The 19,290-nt window shown below is 37.0% G+C and overlaps 3 protein-coding genes across 3 annotated transcripts; all 3 read left to right on the top strand.

Annotated features, from left to right (window-relative positions):
- The first annotated feature begins 8,355 nt into the window (after positions 1-8,355).
- LOC133825687 (uncharacterized) lies at positions 8,356-10,776 on the top strand. Its single transcript, XM_062258597.1, has 4 exons — positions 8,356-8,478; positions 8,635-9,798; positions 9,853-10,198; positions 10,295-10,776. Exons 1-4 carry the CDS (start codon positions 8,356-8,358, stop codon positions 10,774-10,776), a joined length of 2,115 nt encoding a protein of 704 aa, XP_062114581.1.
- Positions 10,777-12,558: 1,782 nt separating this feature from the next.
- LOC133825685 (uncharacterized) lies at positions 12,559-13,607 on the top strand. Its single transcript, XM_062258596.1, has 3 exons — positions 12,559-12,936; positions 13,095-13,388; positions 13,545-13,607. The coding sequence occupies exons 1-3, from the start codon at positions 12,559-12,561 to the stop codon at positions 13,605-13,607; spliced, it is 735 nt and encodes a 244-aa protein (XP_062114580.1).
- A 406-nt stretch (positions 13,608-14,013) lies between these two features.
- LOC133824171 (cocosin 1-like) lies at positions 14,014-17,097 on the top strand. Its single transcript, XM_062257045.1, has 3 exons — positions 14,014-14,313; positions 15,289-16,042; positions 16,742-17,097. The coding sequence occupies exons 1-3, from the start codon at positions 14,031-14,033 to the stop codon at positions 16,896-16,898; spliced, it is 1,194 nt and encodes a 397-aa protein (XP_062113029.1). The 5' UTR covers positions 14,014-14,030; the 3' UTR covers positions 16,899-17,097.
- The last annotated feature ends 2,193 nt before the right edge of the window (positions 17,098-19,290 follow it).

The following is a 19,290-nucleotide window of genomic DNA, read 5'->3' as shown; positions in this document are numbered from 1 at the left end:
GCTGAATCCCTTTGCAACAAGCCGTGCTTTGTGCTTCAAAATGGAACCATCAGGCTTCTCCTTAATCTTGAACAACCATCGACATCCTACTGGTTTTCGATCTGGTGGAAGATCAACTAAATCCCATGTGCCATTCTTCACAAGAGCAGAGAACTCTTCATCCATAGCAGCCTTCCAAAGTGAGTCCTGCAAAGCTTCAGTCACAGTAAGTGGTTCTTTTGAGATAATATAAGCCTTAGGCTTGTATATACCAACCTTGGATCTTGTAACCATATTGTGCATGTTAGTAGTGGCTGTGGAAGGTAATGTTGGTATAGCAGTAGATACAATCTCAGTCATAGTGTTCGGCACAGAGTTAGATGGAGGAGGGATAGAAGAAGATGGAAGATTAGGAGTTGATGAATGAGAGATGGTGGGAGAGGAAGGGAGATTCGGGTGAATGGAAGATGGAGTAGGAGAAGGTGTAGTGACAGGAACAGTTTGAGACATTGTCTCATGAGGTAAAGTGAGGGTATCGATTGGTGGTGTGGAGTGTATCTTATGAGTTGTAGGAATAGACCCTGAAGGAAGTTTAGAAGAAATAGGATTAGAAGCAGAAGGAATAGATGAACTGACCGAGGCAAACGGAAAAAGATTCTCATTAAAGATGACATCTCTAGAGATAAAGATTCGGCCAGTAGAAGCAAGACATTTGAATCCTTTATGCTTCAATGAATAGCCCAGAAATGTACACTCCATCGATCTGTATTGCAACTTATGCGCATTGTAAGGACGAGTATTAGGGAAACAAGAGCAGCCGAATACTTTCAACTGGTTATAATCTGGAATTTTTTGAAACAAAACTTGAAAAGGACTATGACCAGACAAAACATGAGATGGTAAACGATTAATAAGAAATGCAGAAGTTCTAACAGCTTCATCCCAGAATTTCATGGGCATTGATGCATTAGCTAATAATGTCAAGGCTGTCTCCACAAGATGTCTATGCTTCCTCTCGGCAACACCATTTTGTTGGTGTGTGGTTGGGCATGAAAGTCGATGACTAATGCCCTGCTGAGTTAGATAAGAGGAAAAAGCACGAAACTCACCCCCCCAGTCAGATTGAAATGATTTAATTTTGCGACTAAATTCATTTTCTACTTGGGTTTTAAAATTTATAAATGTTTGCAAAGCCTCAGACTTAGCTTTTAAAAGATAGACCCAAGTATACCTTGAATATGCATCAATGAAATGGATATAATATTTATATCCACTGGATGAGACAATAGGAGCTGGACCCCAAAGGTCCGAATGAATGAGCTGTACGGGAGAATTATATGTAGTTTCAGAAATTGGAAAGGGAAACTTATGGATTTTTCCTAGACAGCAAGCATTACAAAAATCAGAAAATGTTTTATTAGGAATTGACAAGTTACACAACGACATTACATTTCTTACAACTTTTTCTGCAGGGTGACCCAGCCTGCTATGCCACAAATGAAAAGTAGAGTTTGAGATAACAGATGCAGAATTACATGAAGAATTACAAGGTAGATTATACTGAACAGATAAGGCAGTAGGGAAACACACTTCGGAACTAGAGGAGTGTGAGGAATCAGTGTGAGCAAAGGACATTGAAGATGTAGGGAAGGCATAGAGGCCGTTACTGAGGTTGCCTTGCATCAGCACCTCCTTGGAAACCTGATCTTTCACAAGACAAAAGTCAGGATGAAATTCAAAAAATACCTTATTATCTCTAGTGAACTGAGACACAGAAATAAGATTTTTGGTTATGTATGGAACATGAAGAACATTGTTTAAAACAAAAAACTTTGGAGATGAATGAGATTGTATAAACGCCTTACCAACATTAGATACCATCAGACCCGTACCATCACCCACATGTAATTTGTCAGATCCAAGATACTCTTGCTTCTGAATAAGATTGGAATCATCACTAGTGCAGTGATTTGTTGCTCCGGAATCAGGATACCAGCACGGATCATTAACCATATCAGCAGTAGCCACCATTGCCGACATCTGAGATTGTTGTTTATCAACTGGACCGGCTCCATAACCTGGAAAATCAGGATTAAACCGCATATAGCATTTAGAAGCAAAATGGCCCTGCTTAGAACATAGTTGGCAAATTGGGCGTGATGCACCTGGAGTGGTAAAGCCTCCGCGAGTAGATACACCAGATTGGGGATACATGCTAGGGAACATGCCTCGACCTCCAGTGGCATAGGGATTCCAGAATGCACGATTGTTGTTATTAGAGGCATTGGTGCGGCTAGAACCAGACGGATGAGTCAACGACTGAGGATTAGCAAACGGATTGGGATACACCGATCGTTTCTTGAAGCCATTCATATTAGTGAGATTCGCCATAGCTGGAGCAGAATCAAGTTCGAGATTATGTTTTTCCAGTCGATTCTCTTGAGCAAGAAGCAGCGATTCGATCTCAGCAACTGTGTACGCTTGGGTACGGGATTGAATCGAAATTATGAATACATCATAATCAGCTGGGAGACCATTAAAGATCGCACTTATATGTTCTTTTGGAGAAACAGATTGACCAACCGATTCCAATTTGTCAACCAGATTTTTGATACGAAGAAGGTATTCATTCAAGGAAAGAGATCCTTTCTTGATATTTTTCAATTGAGTTTGATATTGATCTACCTTGGCTGTTGTCTGAGTTGTGTAGTACGTATCCAAGATCGCCCAGACTTGCGCAGATGTCTTGCCACCAATCACACGCGTGAGAATGCCTTCCGTCATCGATGATAGCAGCCAAGAGTAGAGTAGCTGATCTTGTTGCTCCCATTTTATAAAATCTGGATTGATCTTGTTCGCAAATCGATCAGCTTCCGTAAGATACTTTTCTGGCGATTGGAAATCGGGATCGATGAAATCTTGAAGTGAGTGTCCACGAATTGCAGCATAAACTTGGGGACGCCATAGGAGAAAATTGTGAAGATCGAGCTTAACAGAGAGGTTGTGCGAGAAAACGACTGGAGAGAACGAGGGAGCTGAAGAACCAGTTGGATTCGCCATGAACAAACAGATTGATGAACCACAGATCAGAGTAAGCGGAAACGAAAAAAAAATGTGAAGAGAATCAGTTCGGCTCTGAAACCATGTAAAGAATACAAAGTATTGAATGGAATAATGTGATTCACATTGATTAATCAGTAAATTACAGAGTTTATATACAAGAGGTTGTTAGGAGTTAGCTGTACAAATCAGTTAGAGAAACTGTACACTGAACAGAATTGCTGTTAGATAAAACAGAAAACTAACTAATCCTAACACATACAAACATCATTTTCTTTCATTTGTAATCTTTTCTCACATGATTTGACCGATGTAGTCTTTTCACGTTTTTCTTTTCTTTCTAAAGTAACCCATGTCAATTGAACATGAAATATATGTCTATGTGTACGCATATATATTTCTTTCAGAGAAATTTTTGCATATGTTTTGGCATACATATATAAGTCACGTTGCCCGATGAGTAAAGAATACCCGATGAGTAAAGAATTTAGATCAACAATTATTTTGGTTAACTAGATTTCTACTGATTAACTAGATTTTTACATTCTTAAGTTTCGGCTTTAAAATTTAATCAAGATATTGGATTTTGGCAAGTTTTGTTTTCTTGATTTTAATGTTTAGCAAATTTTATTTTTTTTAAGAAAACTTTGACAATATAACAAAATATGAATTTTATGATTTATTATGTCTTTCATAGTTATATCTTACTTTTGGAGACATTTTGTTGGCAAAACTAAGATCAAAGTAGACCATGAACAACATGAAAATCAATTATAACTTTAGAAGATATTTAGACAGCACGATATGGAGAAATCAGATTTTCTCATATCCCCTTTGGCTATATTTCACATTTAAAGATATTTTGTGCTTATAAAACTTAGGACAAAATGAACTAAAGACAAAAAAAGAAAATCACTAAAAAATAAAAGACGTTTGGAATATCAAGAAGAAAATAGAGACAAACTTTAGTACAATTTTGACAAAGTTTTCTTCACTTTTTTTGTCTGATTTACTTCTCTTTTTATAGACTCTATTTTATGTGACTGATAGAGATGAGAAAAGTGGAGATATTACTAATGTGACTGATACTACTTTGTATAATAATAATATTATTATATTTTTATTTTATATTTTTTTTTCGTTAAACAACTCTTAGGAAGGGGCACCTGTGCAATCAAAAGCAGTTAACGTGAATTTAAGATTAGCAATGTGATTAGTGAAGCACACATACAAGCAAATATTTATACATACAGATATATATATATATATATATATATATGAACTTGAATCATCACAAAACAGCCCATTATGTTTTCACCTACTACAAGTAATATTCAATTTAGCTAATCGAAAACACAAGTCAACAATTCCCTCTAAACCCAGTACACTTCGGAGCAATATAAAATAATCAAAATGCTCCAAATTTATATATACAGGTGCTAATATATTTCATCCTAATGAAAATTATAACCAATTGGGTTGATTTCGATGATACGTTAAAATCGAAGCGAACCCCAAAATACAAAGATCAAACTGAAAAGGAAAAAATAGAGTAACTCACCCTAGAAAATCAATGAAGGGCACCCTTTTGGATAAAAATATATGGAGAGCCAAGAGTATATGAATGGCAGAGGAATAGACCAAGGATGGGTACGTACTAGAAATGGTGGTGGATGACTTCGGCGAGAGCCGAGCCGAAGTCGATACCAGGAGCGGATTTGAGCCACTCGGAGAAGGAAGGAGCCAATGTCAGGGCCAAAGAAGGTAAAGAGTCAGAGCTTCCATATATTAATCATTGGTATATATATATATATTAGAAATTCAAGAAGTTGGGAGCTTGAGGGAGATGAAGAAAGATGCCGAAAGTTGAAGAGATTTACCAAGTGGAGTTTGAGAGATGGAAAGAGAAGAGAAAATTACAACTGGAATATGATGAAAAAAATTGGCGGCTAAATGTGGAGCCAAATAAAAATGACATCAAAAATTTTGGGTGGTTTTAAGATTTTTAAATTACACACTTAAAAAAATTACTAGATTAAAAGAATTTGAAAATCAGTTTATTATTTAAATCTCTTTTAAAAACTAAACATATCCTTATTTATATTTCATTTTCTTTAATAAATATTGTGTTTTCATTTTGTAATTAAAGATTAAAAATCAAATTATCAATTTGTATAACACAAAATTACTATATAAAAAGAAAAGAAAGTTTTTTTTTTAAGAAAAATACTAGCTAATTAGTTTAAAACTATATTTTAATAATATTTTAAATTAGTTTAGTTTAACTTATTCTACATTAATAAGATATACTTCTAAAATTGCATGCTATTAGGGGTAACTAGTTACCTATTTTATAAGTAACTGGTTACCATCAGAATAACTTGTTGCTATCTTAGGGGTAATCATTTACCTATATTATGGTAACTTGGTTACCACATACTTAAATTTAGCCTTAGATAACCTAGCTTCATAATCTTAGGGGTATCTAGTTACATTTATGGCAACTTGTTACTACATACTTAAATTTAGTCTTATATATCTTAGCTACATAACTAGATAATATCCCACAAAGGCATGCGTGTTGTTAGCTACGTTCACGATATTTAATCATTTCGCTCTTGCAAAAAAATTTAACGTCATTGGTTGGGGATCCAAGCAGGGCCATTGAGTAGCAATCTTGTAAAGGTCATACAACTTCATCTTCGCATCATTATCAAGATCTAAAACAATATCTACATTACTATAAGACCCAACTAACCCATTGTTGGACCGAACAACCTCTCTAACTCAATTATTTTGTAACTCCCACTTCTTTCTACAAATGCATTATAACAATTATGAAAAACAAGAGAAGATATTTTTTTCATACTTTGGAGTGCATTACAATGTTAATCGAATGCTAGAGCTATTAAGTAAAGTGGAAGAATAACTAACGAATACGCAACTATAATATTCATGGGCATTTCATTAGTATAATACCCATAGAATGATGCTAAATACAAGCAAACAATCACTAAAGTTATGAACAGTAAAGAGAAATTCATGATTTGATGATGAATTTTATTTAGAATGTGAAGAGATGAAGAAGTTGTGCAAGTAAATGGTTGAAGGAACAAGTATTTATAGGACAAAAACTAGCCGTTATGACCGTTGGTGAATAGTGATCTGACCGTTAGAAACAGTAACCTGACCGTTGGGGATATAACTATATTTCTACTGTGGGAGTTTAACAATTATAAGTTGTTGAAGTAACTAACACATGGGAATAATTAATTTATAGATGTTAGAGAAACATTTTCAAAATAGTTTGTGAGTTAAAAGTGTTGGACTAAGTAATATAAGAAGATTGGGAAGTTTTCATTTTTTGGTTACTATTCACCAAGTACTATTCATAGTGGGTCCCACAGTAGGGTCCACATGGGTCCCACAGCGGAGTCCACCCCATGGGTCCCACATGTTGATGCAGTAGTGACACAGTGATGACTTCAGCAAATTACTATGCTTGATATTTTGAATATTTTGCTATGCTTGATATTTTAAATATTTTATTATTTTACTATGCAGCATAGTAACCCAATGTTTTCCTATAAATAGAGCCTTCCAGAATTCATTTTTTGAATTACGAAAAATCTTTCTTTCTCTCACTCTGCCTAAAAATCTTCTTAACACTCTTTTAAAGTTTTAAATCTCTAAAATCTAGGCGAAGTTCTGTCTGTAACACTAGCCTACGAAGACCTTTTGGGTAAGCTCCTTCCCGAGCCTTTCAGTTCAGTTATTTAGTTATTATATATACAGATTATTTTACTATGTCGTTATAATGTCAAAAGTTATATATAGATTATTTTTACTATGTCGTTATAATGCCAAAATTTATATATAGATTATTTTACTATGCCGTTATAATGCCAAAATTTATATATAGATTATTTTATCATGCTGTTATAATACCAAAATTTATATATAGATTATTTTACTATGTCGTTATAATGTCAAAATTTATATATATAGATTATGTTACTATGTCGTTATAATGCCCAAAAATTTATACATAGATTATTTTACCATGTCGTCATAACTTACAATGCCAAAATTGAAATATAAACTATTTTTTATGTGTCATTATAATACTAAACGTATATAGGCTATGGTCACACTTTGGACTATTATTATGTACTCTTATGACCTTATTCCCTATTATTATGGACACGTATTATGACCTGGACTTTTCCATATGACCATGACCACGACTTTTAGATCAGGACCTTGCCATGGACAACTATAGTATGACCATACGCCTGGACATAAAATAAGCAATAAAACAGGAAAAATGGAATAATAACAATTACAAGCTAACATTTCATAATGTAGATTTTATGTAAGTTAATAGTTTGTGTTTTTATCAGGAAGCTAACAATTTCGGTTGTTTTATCAGGACTCAAGGTTAGTAGAATCCTCATCTACAATACAAGTCTTTTATGTGTCTTATGTGCATTTATATGCTTTATATGTTAATCTGCCATATTGTTCTTATGCATAAGTTATTTTCAAGAATGTTATATTTATTATGCATAAGCACGCTTAATCTTCACAAATAAGTTATTGAAAGCATTAAAGTAGAAGTGCTGCTTGGGAGACCTAAGTCCCAAAAATGTAAGGAGGGAGATGTAATTCCCTATATGATGAATGTTTATGAGGGAGAAATTCCCTATTATCATGTTTATGTTCAGGTGGGAATGTGATTCCTAATGTAATGCCGGCAGCAGCATCCTCTAGGGCCCAAAAGAAAGGAAAGTGGAAGAAAGAAAGAAAATACATATAACATGTTGCACGTTTATGCATATGAGGTAGTTATTCTGCTTACTGAGCCTTAGCTCATTAGACAATGTCTTGTATTGTAGGTAAGATGCATCAAATATAAATCGTTGATGAGTATATGTGGAGCCAACATGACTGTACATATGGGGCTGACCTGAAGGGAGTGGAGTTCTGCTATGCTATTTTATAAATAAACGATAAACTTGATTTTATATTTATATTTCATAAAAAGTATTTTGTGAACTTTATAATTTACATAAAGCTTTAAAAGTATTTCATGAACTTTGTAATTTACATAAAGCTTTTCAATTTATCAGTTGGATACATCTCTAATTCTACGTTAAGGTGTAGTAACGCCACGAAAATTATTTAGAAAAGTATTAAGATTTGTATGTAAGATAAAGTTTTTATTTAGTTGTGGGTATTGTATGGTTTGAAGTTGATAGCCCAGCCCAGTTGACAAGCCCAATTACATTGGACCCTACTAGCATAAAACACCAAATGAAGAAGTGGGAAGAGTACTCAAACGTGGAAGGGCAGAGGGAAACAAATGATGCCAAGACTGAAGAAAGAGAGGGAGCTGGGAACAAGGAGAAGGAATTGGCGCGTAAGGACAGGGTGCAAGTGAGGCCTCGGAGGCTCAAAGATTATGTGTTGCACTTAGGCTGTTGAGGAGAGAGAGAGGGTTGTAACCAATTTCTGTTATGCTCTTGGGAGGATTGCTGAGTATAAATTGAATTTTGTTTACAATTATGGATTTTAGATTGTTAATTGTAATAGTTGAAATTGCTAAAGGAGATTTGCACTGTCTCGAAGAGTGCCCATTACCAACACTGGTGCTTTCATCGAGTCTTCACCATGAAGAACGAGGAGATCGCAGCTATATTGCAGGCCTTGGACCTCAAGTGGGAGCAACGTTCGGAGTCGCAGCTGGAGCATTTCAAGGTGCTTTTGGAGCAGCACACGAAGAAGACAGAAGAGACACTCTCTAAGGTACCTTCATTGTCATCTCCGATCATGGGCGGAGACGGGAGTGTTGTGCGTGACTCAGGTCGCTCGGGGGGCAGGCGCTCGGATACTGAAACGGATAACAGAGACGTGAATTCAATACTCAAAACTCTGAGAGTCAAGGTTCCCAGATTCGATGGTTCGAATGTGGAGGACTGGGTTTATAAGATCAACAAGTTTTTTGATCTTCATCGTGTGGAACTGACTATGAGACTTTCTATTGTTGCCTTTCATTTGGACGGGGTACCATCGACTTGGTTCCAATGGATGGAGAAGGGGGGGTCGTTTTCAGATTGGGAGGCATTTCTTCGAGCATTACAGCTGTGCTTTGGAGCCTCCATTTATGATGACCCATTGGGAAGGATTTCAAAACTTACTCAGCTGGGCAAAGTGTCAGATTATCGTGTTGAATTCGAATCACTCATGCCGCGGATTACTGGAGTGCAGGAGTCTATGTTTTTGAATTTTTTCATTTGGTGGTTGAAGCTGGAAATTCGAAGGGAGTTGCTGATGGTTAAACCAGTCGATCTGGCTGATGCTATGGCGAAGGCTCAGTTATTTGAGGAGCGTTACGACGACTTTACGACCTGTACTCGAAGTGACATTGGGCGATCTGGGTGGGCGTCTTGCACAGCGACTGGGTCTCACGGGTCACCATCATCCCTACAGGCAGCTCCCAAAACCAGTTCCAATACTCACGGGTCTTCTAGTACTACATCGATACGAACGGGTACTCACTCTCTCCCTGTTAAACGGCTTACTCCAGCAGAGTTGAAGGATAGGAGGGACCGTGGGGTATGCTTTACGTGTGATGAAAAATTCAGTTATGGACACAAATGCAAGAATCGAATGCTTCTTTTATGCCAAGAAGATGATGACTGTCATGTTCTTAAGGAAGCTGAGATGCAGGAGTTTGAGGAAGTAGGGAAGGAAGAAGTCAGCCTGAATTCCCTCTCTAATTTGATGAATCCGTGAATTTTCCTGATAAAGGCCACACACGGGAAGGAAACCTTAGAGGTCCTTGTGGATACCGGAAGTAACAACAACTTCATTCAAGAATCGTTGGCTGCCCAACTGAAGCTTCCCTGTGAGGATACAAGAAGATTCAAAGTGTATATGGGAAATGGTAACTTTTTGCTATGTACAAAGATATGCAAGGAGGTTGAGCTGGTTCTGCAAGGCCACAAATTCATGGTGGATTTGTATGTATTTCCTATATGCGGGTTGGATGTTGTCTTGGGGATGCAATGGCTTCAGACTTTAGGGCCGTGTGTGCACGATCATAAAGCTCTCACCATGGAATTTAATTGGCAGGGAAGTGTGGTGAAGTTGGCTGGTTCTACAGAGGTGTCGGCACACCAGTTAACATATACTCAGTTTCATGCCCTATTACGTGAATGAGATATCAAAGAGGTGTTCTGTTTGTCTGCAGTGTTGGCTGAACCTACTTCTAAGGGTGCAGAAATTACCAGCGTGGAAGCCAAACTGCCGAAGGAGGGACATGGTTTACTTACTAAGTTTGCTGCAGTTTTTGAAGAGCCCAAGCAGCTTCCTCCTTACCGTGGTGTTGACCACAGAGTTTTTTTGCAGCTAAGTACTAAACCTATCAATGTCCGACCATATAGGTACCCGCATTTTCAGAAGGATGTTATAGAAAAACTTGTCAAAGAGATGAGTGATGTGGGGTTCATTCGACCAAGCACCAGCCCATATTCGTCTCCCGTGCTCTTGGTGAAAAAGAAAGACGGAACATGGCGTTTCTGTGTGGACTATCGGGTACTTAATGGCATCACTGTTAAGGACAGATTTCCTATTCCCACAATTGATGAATTATTGGATGAGTTGGGGACAGCAGCGGTTTTCTCAAAATTGGATCTTCGCGCCGGGTACCATCAAATTAGAATGGATCGTTGAGATATACACAAGACAGCCTTTCGAACTCACGAGGGTCATTATGAGTTCTTGGTAATGCCATTCGGGCTTACCAACGCCCCGTCAACCTTTCAAGCCGCAATGAATCAAGTTTTCCGCCCATACTTACGTCAATTTGCCATTGTTTTCTTCGATGATATTTTGGTCTACAGCAACAACACCCATGACCATGTTCAGCATCTCGAAATGGTGTTACAGCTGCTCCAACAACATAGTTTTTTCGCCAAAGCTAGTAAGTGTCAATTTTTTCAACATACCATTGAGTATCTGGGTCATATAGTATCGTATCAAGCAGTTAAGGCGGATCCTTCCAAGATTTCAGCTATGGTGGATTGGCCGGTCCTGAAGAATGTAAAATAGTTGCATGGATTCCTTGGCCTCACAGGGTATTATTGCAGATTTGTCGCTCATTATGCAGCCATAGCCGCGCCACTCACTGAGTTACTTAAGAAGGACAATTTCAAATGGTCTACCGAAGCAGCAGCTGCTTTCGATAACCTTAAACAGGCCATGACAGCCACTCCCGTGTTACGATTGCCCGACTTCTCTAAAGAGTTCGTAGTGGAAACAGATGCATCCAATGTCGGCATTGGAGGGGTCCTAATGCAAGAGGAACATCCTGTCGCTTATTACAGCAAAAAACTGGGACCACGATTTGCAGGAGCTTCGGTCTACAGCAGGGAAATGCGAGCTATCGTAGAAGCAGTCACCAAATGGCGACAATATTTGTTGGGACGCCATTTTTTCATTCGCACAGACCATAAAAGCCTCAAAGAATTATTGACTCAAGTCATTCAGACTCCCGAACAGCAACAGTTTCTCTATAAGCTCCTTGGTTTCCAATTTTCTATTGAATATAAAGCTGGCAAGCAGAATTTGGCGACTAATGCGCTCTCTAGGCAGCATGGTGTTGTTTTTTCTACTCTTCATATGGCAATCAGTTCTGGTGGTTTTGAATTTCTAGAGGCTTTACGCCAGGAAAATATTACATGCCTAGACCTGAGACAGCTTCATATTCAGTACGGAAAAGGAGAGTTGGACACTGACTTGTACTCGGTTAGGGAGGGACTCTTGTATTTCAGGCAATGATTCTTCATCAGTGAGCACTCTAACTTAAAGTCACAGTTACTCAAAGAGTTCCATGCCTCTCCAATAGGAGGACACGCTGGGGTAGAAAGAACCTTTCTGCGACTTGGAGCAAATTTTTTTGGAAGGGGATGCACAAGGATGTACGCAAATTTGTACAAGCATGCTTAACGTGTCAAACGGTCAAGTATTCACCCACAGCTCCATATGGTTTGTTACAACCTTTGGCCATTCCGGAACGTGTTTGGGAGGATTTGGCCATGGATTTTATCGTGGGGTTGCCAAATTCACATGGGGTCACCACACATATTGGTAGTCATCGACCGCCTTACCAAATATGCTCACTTTGGAGCATTGCCAAACCATTATTCGGCCACCAAAGTAGCTGAACTCTTCTCTAACATGGTCATTCGTTTACATGGACTACCGCGCACAATTGTCTCCGACCGCGATCCCATTTTTACCAGTGCATTTTGGAAGAGGCTCTTTGAACTAATGGGCACCACACTTAAGATGAGCTCAGCATATCACCCCTAAACGGACAGTCAAACAGAAGTTACAAATCGTTATGTGGAACAATACTTGAGAGCATTCACAGCGGATAATCCGAAACAGTGGAGCAAATTTCTATCCTAGGCAGAATATCACTACAATACAAGCTTCCATTCGGCAATTGGGATGACACCTTTTCAAGCAGTATATGGTAGACCGCCCCCTACTATTCCGTCGTATATCCGGGGAGCCACTTCAATACAAGCAGTAGAGAATGATCTGTTGACGCGAGACGACATTCTGCAACAGCTGAAAACTAACTTGCAACAAGCTCAAAATCGTATGAGGCAGCAAGCAAACAAGAGACGTAGGGATATTCAATTCAAGCTGGGGGATTTGGTATTAGTTAAGTTGCAGCCTTACCGCCAAACAACAGTCGCCAATAGACTTAACTCAAAGCTTTGCAGAAGATACTTTGGTCCTTTCGAGATTGTAGCCAGAGCAGGTCCGGTGGCCTATACTCTTAAACTCCCACAAGGCAGCCGCATTCACCCAACTTTTCATGTGTCCCTACTCAGGCCTTACCATGGCACAGAAACATTCAGCTGCTATCCTTACCAGAACTCACCCTTGCTAATCGTCCTGTGATGACTCCATTGGCTGTATTGGCAACACGCATTCACTTTGTTCACAATAAGGTTGTTCGACAGGTATTGGTGTAGTGGACTCTCAGCCCGCCCGAGGATGCCACCTGGGAGGATTTACATTCTTTTTGCCGTCTTTACGACCTGCCCAACCTTGAGGACAAGGTTGTATTCGGAGAGGGGAGTAGTGATAGCCCAGCCCAGTTGACAAGCCCAATTACATTGGACCCTACTAGCATAAAACACCAAATGAAGAAGTGGGAAGAGTACTCAAACGTGGAAGGGCAGAGGGAAACAAATGATGCCAAGACTGAAGAAAGAGAAGGAGCTGGGAACAAGGAGAAGGAATTGGCGCGTAAGGACAGGGTGCAAGTGAGGCCTCGGAGGCTCAAAGATTATGTGTTGCGCTTAGGCCGTTGAGGAGAGAGAGAGGGTTGTAACCAATTTCTGTTATGCTCTTGGGATGATTGCTGAGTATAAATTGAATTTTGTTTACAATTATGGATTTTAGATTGTTAATTGTAATAGTTGAAATTGCTAAAGGAGATTTGCACTGTCTCGAAGAGTGCCCATTACCAACAGAAGTTATGAACATTAGTTTATGTATTGTTTAATAATTTTTTTTAAAAAATTTAGAATTTCAGTATTGTCGTATTCAGATTAACCTTTGTTTTTACATTATATATATGTATGTTAAGAAAGAAGGTCGTTACAGAGTGATATCAGAGCAGATCGGTTTTTTTTCTAGTGAAGTTTTTTTTTTCTTTTATATAAAGTATTCCCTAAAAAAATAATAAATAAGATATATAGAGAGAGGAGGATGCGTAAAAGAATTGGCCTTTGAATTGTTGGTAAAGGCAACAAATAGTGTATTTATGATTTTGTACTATGTTTGAACAAACACGTAATCAAATGCAGTGAGTGCCCCAACTCAACGGGAAACTTAAATTCGTGTATATATGGCTATGTGCTTTCACGTTCTTAATTCATGCCTATAAATAGCACAATTAATTGATGTTTGATGATTATGATATTCTAATTTCATTTCTATATTACTACGAATTAACTTTTATCTCTCTAAATATCGCCTTTCATTTTATGGATAAGATGGACTTGAAACCAAAGTTTGCCCAGAAGATCTTTGAGGGAGAAGGAGGAGAATACCACAGCTGGTCAAGCAAGGATTTCCCGTTGCTTCCGGAGAACAAGATAGGCGGCGGTGTTCTTCTTCTCAACCCTCGTGGATTTGCTCTCCCTCACTATGCTGATTGCTCTAAGATTGGCTTTGTTCTTCAAGGTATAAATATATATATAATCTTATTTCTTCATCTTTTTACTTTTTATTAGAATGGTGATATATATATAATGAGAAAGTAATCATAGCTCTATACTCAGCTTTAGCAAAAGATCTAAAAAAAAAAGTATGTTACTTTTTGCTTTTTTCATGATATTAAGGAACCAAAACTCAGAAAAATGAATACAAGGTCTGATGGCTGGCCCAAGCAAATTCGGGGCTGTAGGGGAGCACAAAAAATGAGGATTGTTTTAAAAGTATTTTTCCTTTTAAATTGCAATATTAATATAATTTGATGCAGATTTTTTTCATTGGGAATTTGATGCATATTTTATGTTGGATATTTTTTTTTTCTAACTCTAAACTACTACCTATAAAACTTAGATATAGACTTACAAGGAATATGTCATTTTTCAGCCAATTATTTTTCTATGAATAGTAAATTTTAGTATTTGATACAAAATAATCTAACACTAACTATGTAAATTTTGAAATAGAGATAAACAATCTATTATAATTTAATTATCTTGTTTGTCATCTTTTTGTGTTCCATTTCCTTTTTTGTTTTGTTTTTCTCTCATTATTATTTTTATTATATTTTCCACACATTTATAAGTGATTTTACATTAGTCATTTATCAGTCTACATTAATCTTATATAAAATGTAATATATACATATATAGATTATATTGAAGATGAAGTCTCGGAGGCTTTAGGCAACTGCCTCACCTACCTTAAGGTGAGGCCGGCACTAGATGCTTATACAAGGAAAAGAGAAAACTAGTGTAACACTAAGCAGTTATTACTTACAACGTAACTAATTATCCTAGCTGGCCTAATGGCTAATATATATATAAAATAACTACTGCTAAAATCAAATGATATCACAACACTAATTTGTATATCAACCTAAAATAAGCTTCATTAGCATGCATATGATCAATTATATAATATTCGTGTTGATTGATGTTATTACAGGCAATGATGGAGTAGTAGGAATGGTATTCCCTAAGGCAACAAAAGAAGTGGTGGTGAAGCTCAAGGAAGGAGACATCATTCCGGTGCCACTAGGATCACTCTCATGGTGGTTCAACCAAGGAGATAACAATTCCAATCTCAAAATAGTGTTCTTGGGAAAGACAAACGACGCTCACATTCCCGGAGAGTTCACCTATTTCCTTCAAACAGGTCGCTTAGGAGTCTTAGCAGGCTTCTCAAATGATTTCATTTCCCAAGCATTTGGTCTCACCTCAGATGAGACAGATACGATGGCCAACAGCCAAGATGGCTCTTTGATCATCACAGTTCCAAAAGACAAAACCCTACCAAAACCCCACCATGGAAATGGTGATCCTATCACCAAGGAAATGGTTCATAACATAGATTCTTCTTTTCCACATGGCCTTAGAGTCGAGAAGGAGAGCACTGGAGCTTGGACTACATTGACTCAAGCAGAGTTTCCTTTCCTTGAAAAAGTTGGGTTGAGCACTAGTTTGATTGAACTGGGTGCCAATACCATGAGTTCACCAATTTACACCACTGATTCCAGTGCTAAGATGATTTATGTTGTGTCCGGGAGTGGTCGTGTCCAGATTGTGGGCATTAATGGGAAAAGGGTTTTGGACGCTGAAGTCGAAGCTGGCCATTTGGTGGTTGTGCCAAGGTTCTTTGTGGTTGCTGCCATTGCTGGGGAACAAGGTTTAGTCTGCCTCTCTGTCATAACAAGCTCACTGTAAGTATATAATTTCAATTTCTGTCTTAGCTAATTTTAAGAACGATAGCTTATATTGTTTTCTTGAGCAACAATCTAGTTTGTTAAATACACTTTCAAAACAATACGTGATCACTTTTCACAAACTATACATTTTTTTTAATCTTTTTGTTGTCTAGATTTGTTTTTTTTTAGTTAACTATATGTTTTTCAGGTGGGTTAATTAGTCTAAATAGATTTTGATGCGAGCTAGAAATATATACATATGGTATGAATTTACGAAATGGTCTTATCTAAAATGATTATTTTGCAATATATGGATGATCTTAAGACTATGCTTCTCTATAGTTTTTTTTTCTGTCTTTTTGACATTATATATAGAGATATTCAATAAACACATATTTATATATTATTTACATTATATATATATATATATAAAAAAACCCCTTATATCAAGTTTATTTGATAGTATAATTTTTTTTTAAAATAGTGTTTTTAAAATAAAAAATGCGTGCAATTATAATGTATGTATTTATATACTTTTATAATATACTCACTATATATACTAGCTAGTCTGTAGTAGATAAGTATGGATTCAAATGATAGTAGTATTATCAGTTATATAATTAACGATTATAGTGAAGTTGCATCGATCTTAATAATTATTTATGTATTGTACATATTATAATAATTTTTATTATTTTTATTTTATTTTGGTAGGCCTATTTTAGAGGATATTGCAAGCAACCAATCAAGCTTCGCTGCTTTGTCCGAAGAGGTGTTACAAGTGTCGCTTAATGTGAAGGCAGACTTTGCAGAACTTGTCAAGTCAAAGATTAGAAAAAGCTCCCTCATCCTAGCATCAAAACATAATTAATTTTCATGCATCCATCATTTCTACATGTATTAATTCGGTACAAGTTTATTGGTTTCCTTGGATGCATATGTGATGTGTTCTCAATAAAGTTCTAAGAACAATATTAATAGCATTTAGTCCATTCTCTTTATCAAAATGTTGGACATTTTCATAAGGTTTGTTTAATTTTAATGTTATAATAAATTATTCCTTTCCGTTATGATTTGTTTCTTGCTCCATTTCTCATAGTAAAATTAATTAGTTGTGGATTGAATTTGATTGAGTAATGCTCTCAACTTCTTACTTGGCCAACTTAAAATTGGAAAGATAGAAAAATTACATGACATGTTTTCCATTGGGTGTGAATTCATAGACCAATATTTGCTCTTCTTATCAATATTTGCTCCAAACAAAAACCAAAAATAAGGCCAGCTTGCAGAACTTATCAAGTCAAATATTAGAAAAAGCTCCAAAGATAACTAATTTTCATTAATAAATATTGTTATAAGTCATAATTCGGTACAATTAAGCTTGTTATTTCCTTCGCATGAAGATTTATAATATTGTTACACGCACTACTAAAATTAGGGGTTCACCATCGGTTTTGCATCGACGTTTTTGTCAATTGCGTTGGTTTTGCAAATGATGTTGTTGAAGGCGACACAATTGAGATGGTCAGAAGCGTCGGTCTGTAACTGGTGTTGTTGGACAGATGCGTCGATCTATAACCGATGCTTCTGAGTGGCGAATGCGTCGGTCTGTAACCGACGCTTCTAACCTACAAATGTGTCGGTTACAGATCGACGACAAGGTTTTGTGTCAGTGTAGAACCGACACTGATGAGTTTAAAAGTTGTATCATGCAAACTATTTCTTTCATTTTCCCCCGCAGCAAAACAAAAGCAGAAACAGAAGCAGAAAGACAGAAACATAAATATATATATGTATCAAAAGTATATATTTATATGAAACTATATATACAATGGTTGAGATATATAATTCAAAAAATAATATCCATGTACTCGAGGGAAAACAATGATTAAATTTCTAATCAAAATCTACTAACTTAACCATTGTTTAGAAACAAAAAATAAGTTAGTAACTAATCTAAGCTCATTGTTTAGAGACAAAAGATAAGTTAGCTAGTAAACTATTCTAAGTCAAGATCGACATATGACTCAAAAAATTATATTCATACTCGATCGATATATGGAGGTACATACTAGTTGGCACTAGTTCTCATCAAACACTGAGATGAGGTAGAATTGACTCCGCCCATTCATCTCGTATGGCATTGATTTCTTCAAGCGAGTACACCATTGTGCTTTTGAACTACAAATTGTTGACCACGATTTTGGCCAACTGCGAGTAGACGCAAAAACGACAATAAACCTTGAATAGAAAATAAATAACACAAGGAATTTTATAGTGGTTCAGCCCCAATTTGTTGGTAATAGCCTAATCCACTGGGAGTTATGATATATATAGTCTACACTTAAGATCAGATGAACCTGAGCCAATTGTGTTTCTTAAGTGTAAGTAGAAAAATACAAAGTTTCTCTCTCTAGAGAATACAAGCTTTCTCTCTCTAAGCTCTCTTAGAAAATGCCCTAAGAATACCCCAAGTCACAGTCCCAAAATCTCAAAATTAAAAAGTCTCAAAATCTCCACAAAAGATCAAATCCTTAAAATGATGCCATGAGCTCTTTATTTATAGGCTCATGGATTGTACATGAAAAATATCTTCGTTTTGACGGGGTCTTTGGTTGTTTCAACAAACTTTAATTAATAAATAATAAACAAATTTAAATCACAACAATATAGCTATTACTTCTGGATATTTGAGAGATTCGCAAGGCGGTTGCGAGCTATTCAGGTTGAAGTCGTTACTAAGGTTCTATAAAGAAGTCACTAGGCAGTTAACTCCTGAGATTCTGACACATTCGGTCAGCTACACTCCTCAATCTGACATAGCTGGTCGGATGAAACCCATTTCTAAGATGACTAGTCAGGTGAAACCAATCTATGAGATGACTGGTCAGGTGAACAACGTGTCCGGTCAGGTGAGTCCCTCTCCGAGATGACCGGTCGGCCAATCCGTGCCTCTGGTCGGGTGAGACTTCTCCCTGACGAGACAAAAATATTCTCCGATGTAGCTGGTCGGGCACAACGTCTTACTGAAGTGACTGGTCGGCCAAAACACATTACTGGTCGACCAAGACACAATACTGGTCTGGTAGAATGCCTCACTGGTCGGTCAAAAACCTTACCTAGTCGGACAAATCACTTCCTGACTAGGTAAATCTATTTCCTAACCAGTAATATCATAACTCCGCAAGTCAACTTCCAACCTTTGCACTTCTTTAGTCAACACATTTATTGACTATTAATGTGTCATTTACTGACCATGCATT

The sequence above is a fragment of the Humulus lupulus genome, chromosome 3 (assembly GCF_963169125.1).
Source record: "Humulus lupulus chromosome 3, drHumLupu1.1, whole genome shotgun sequence".
NCBI lineage: Eukaryota > Viridiplantae > Streptophyta > Magnoliopsida > Rosales > Cannabaceae > Humulus > Humulus lupulus.
This window is presented reverse-complemented; position numbering and strand designations above follow the sequence as displayed.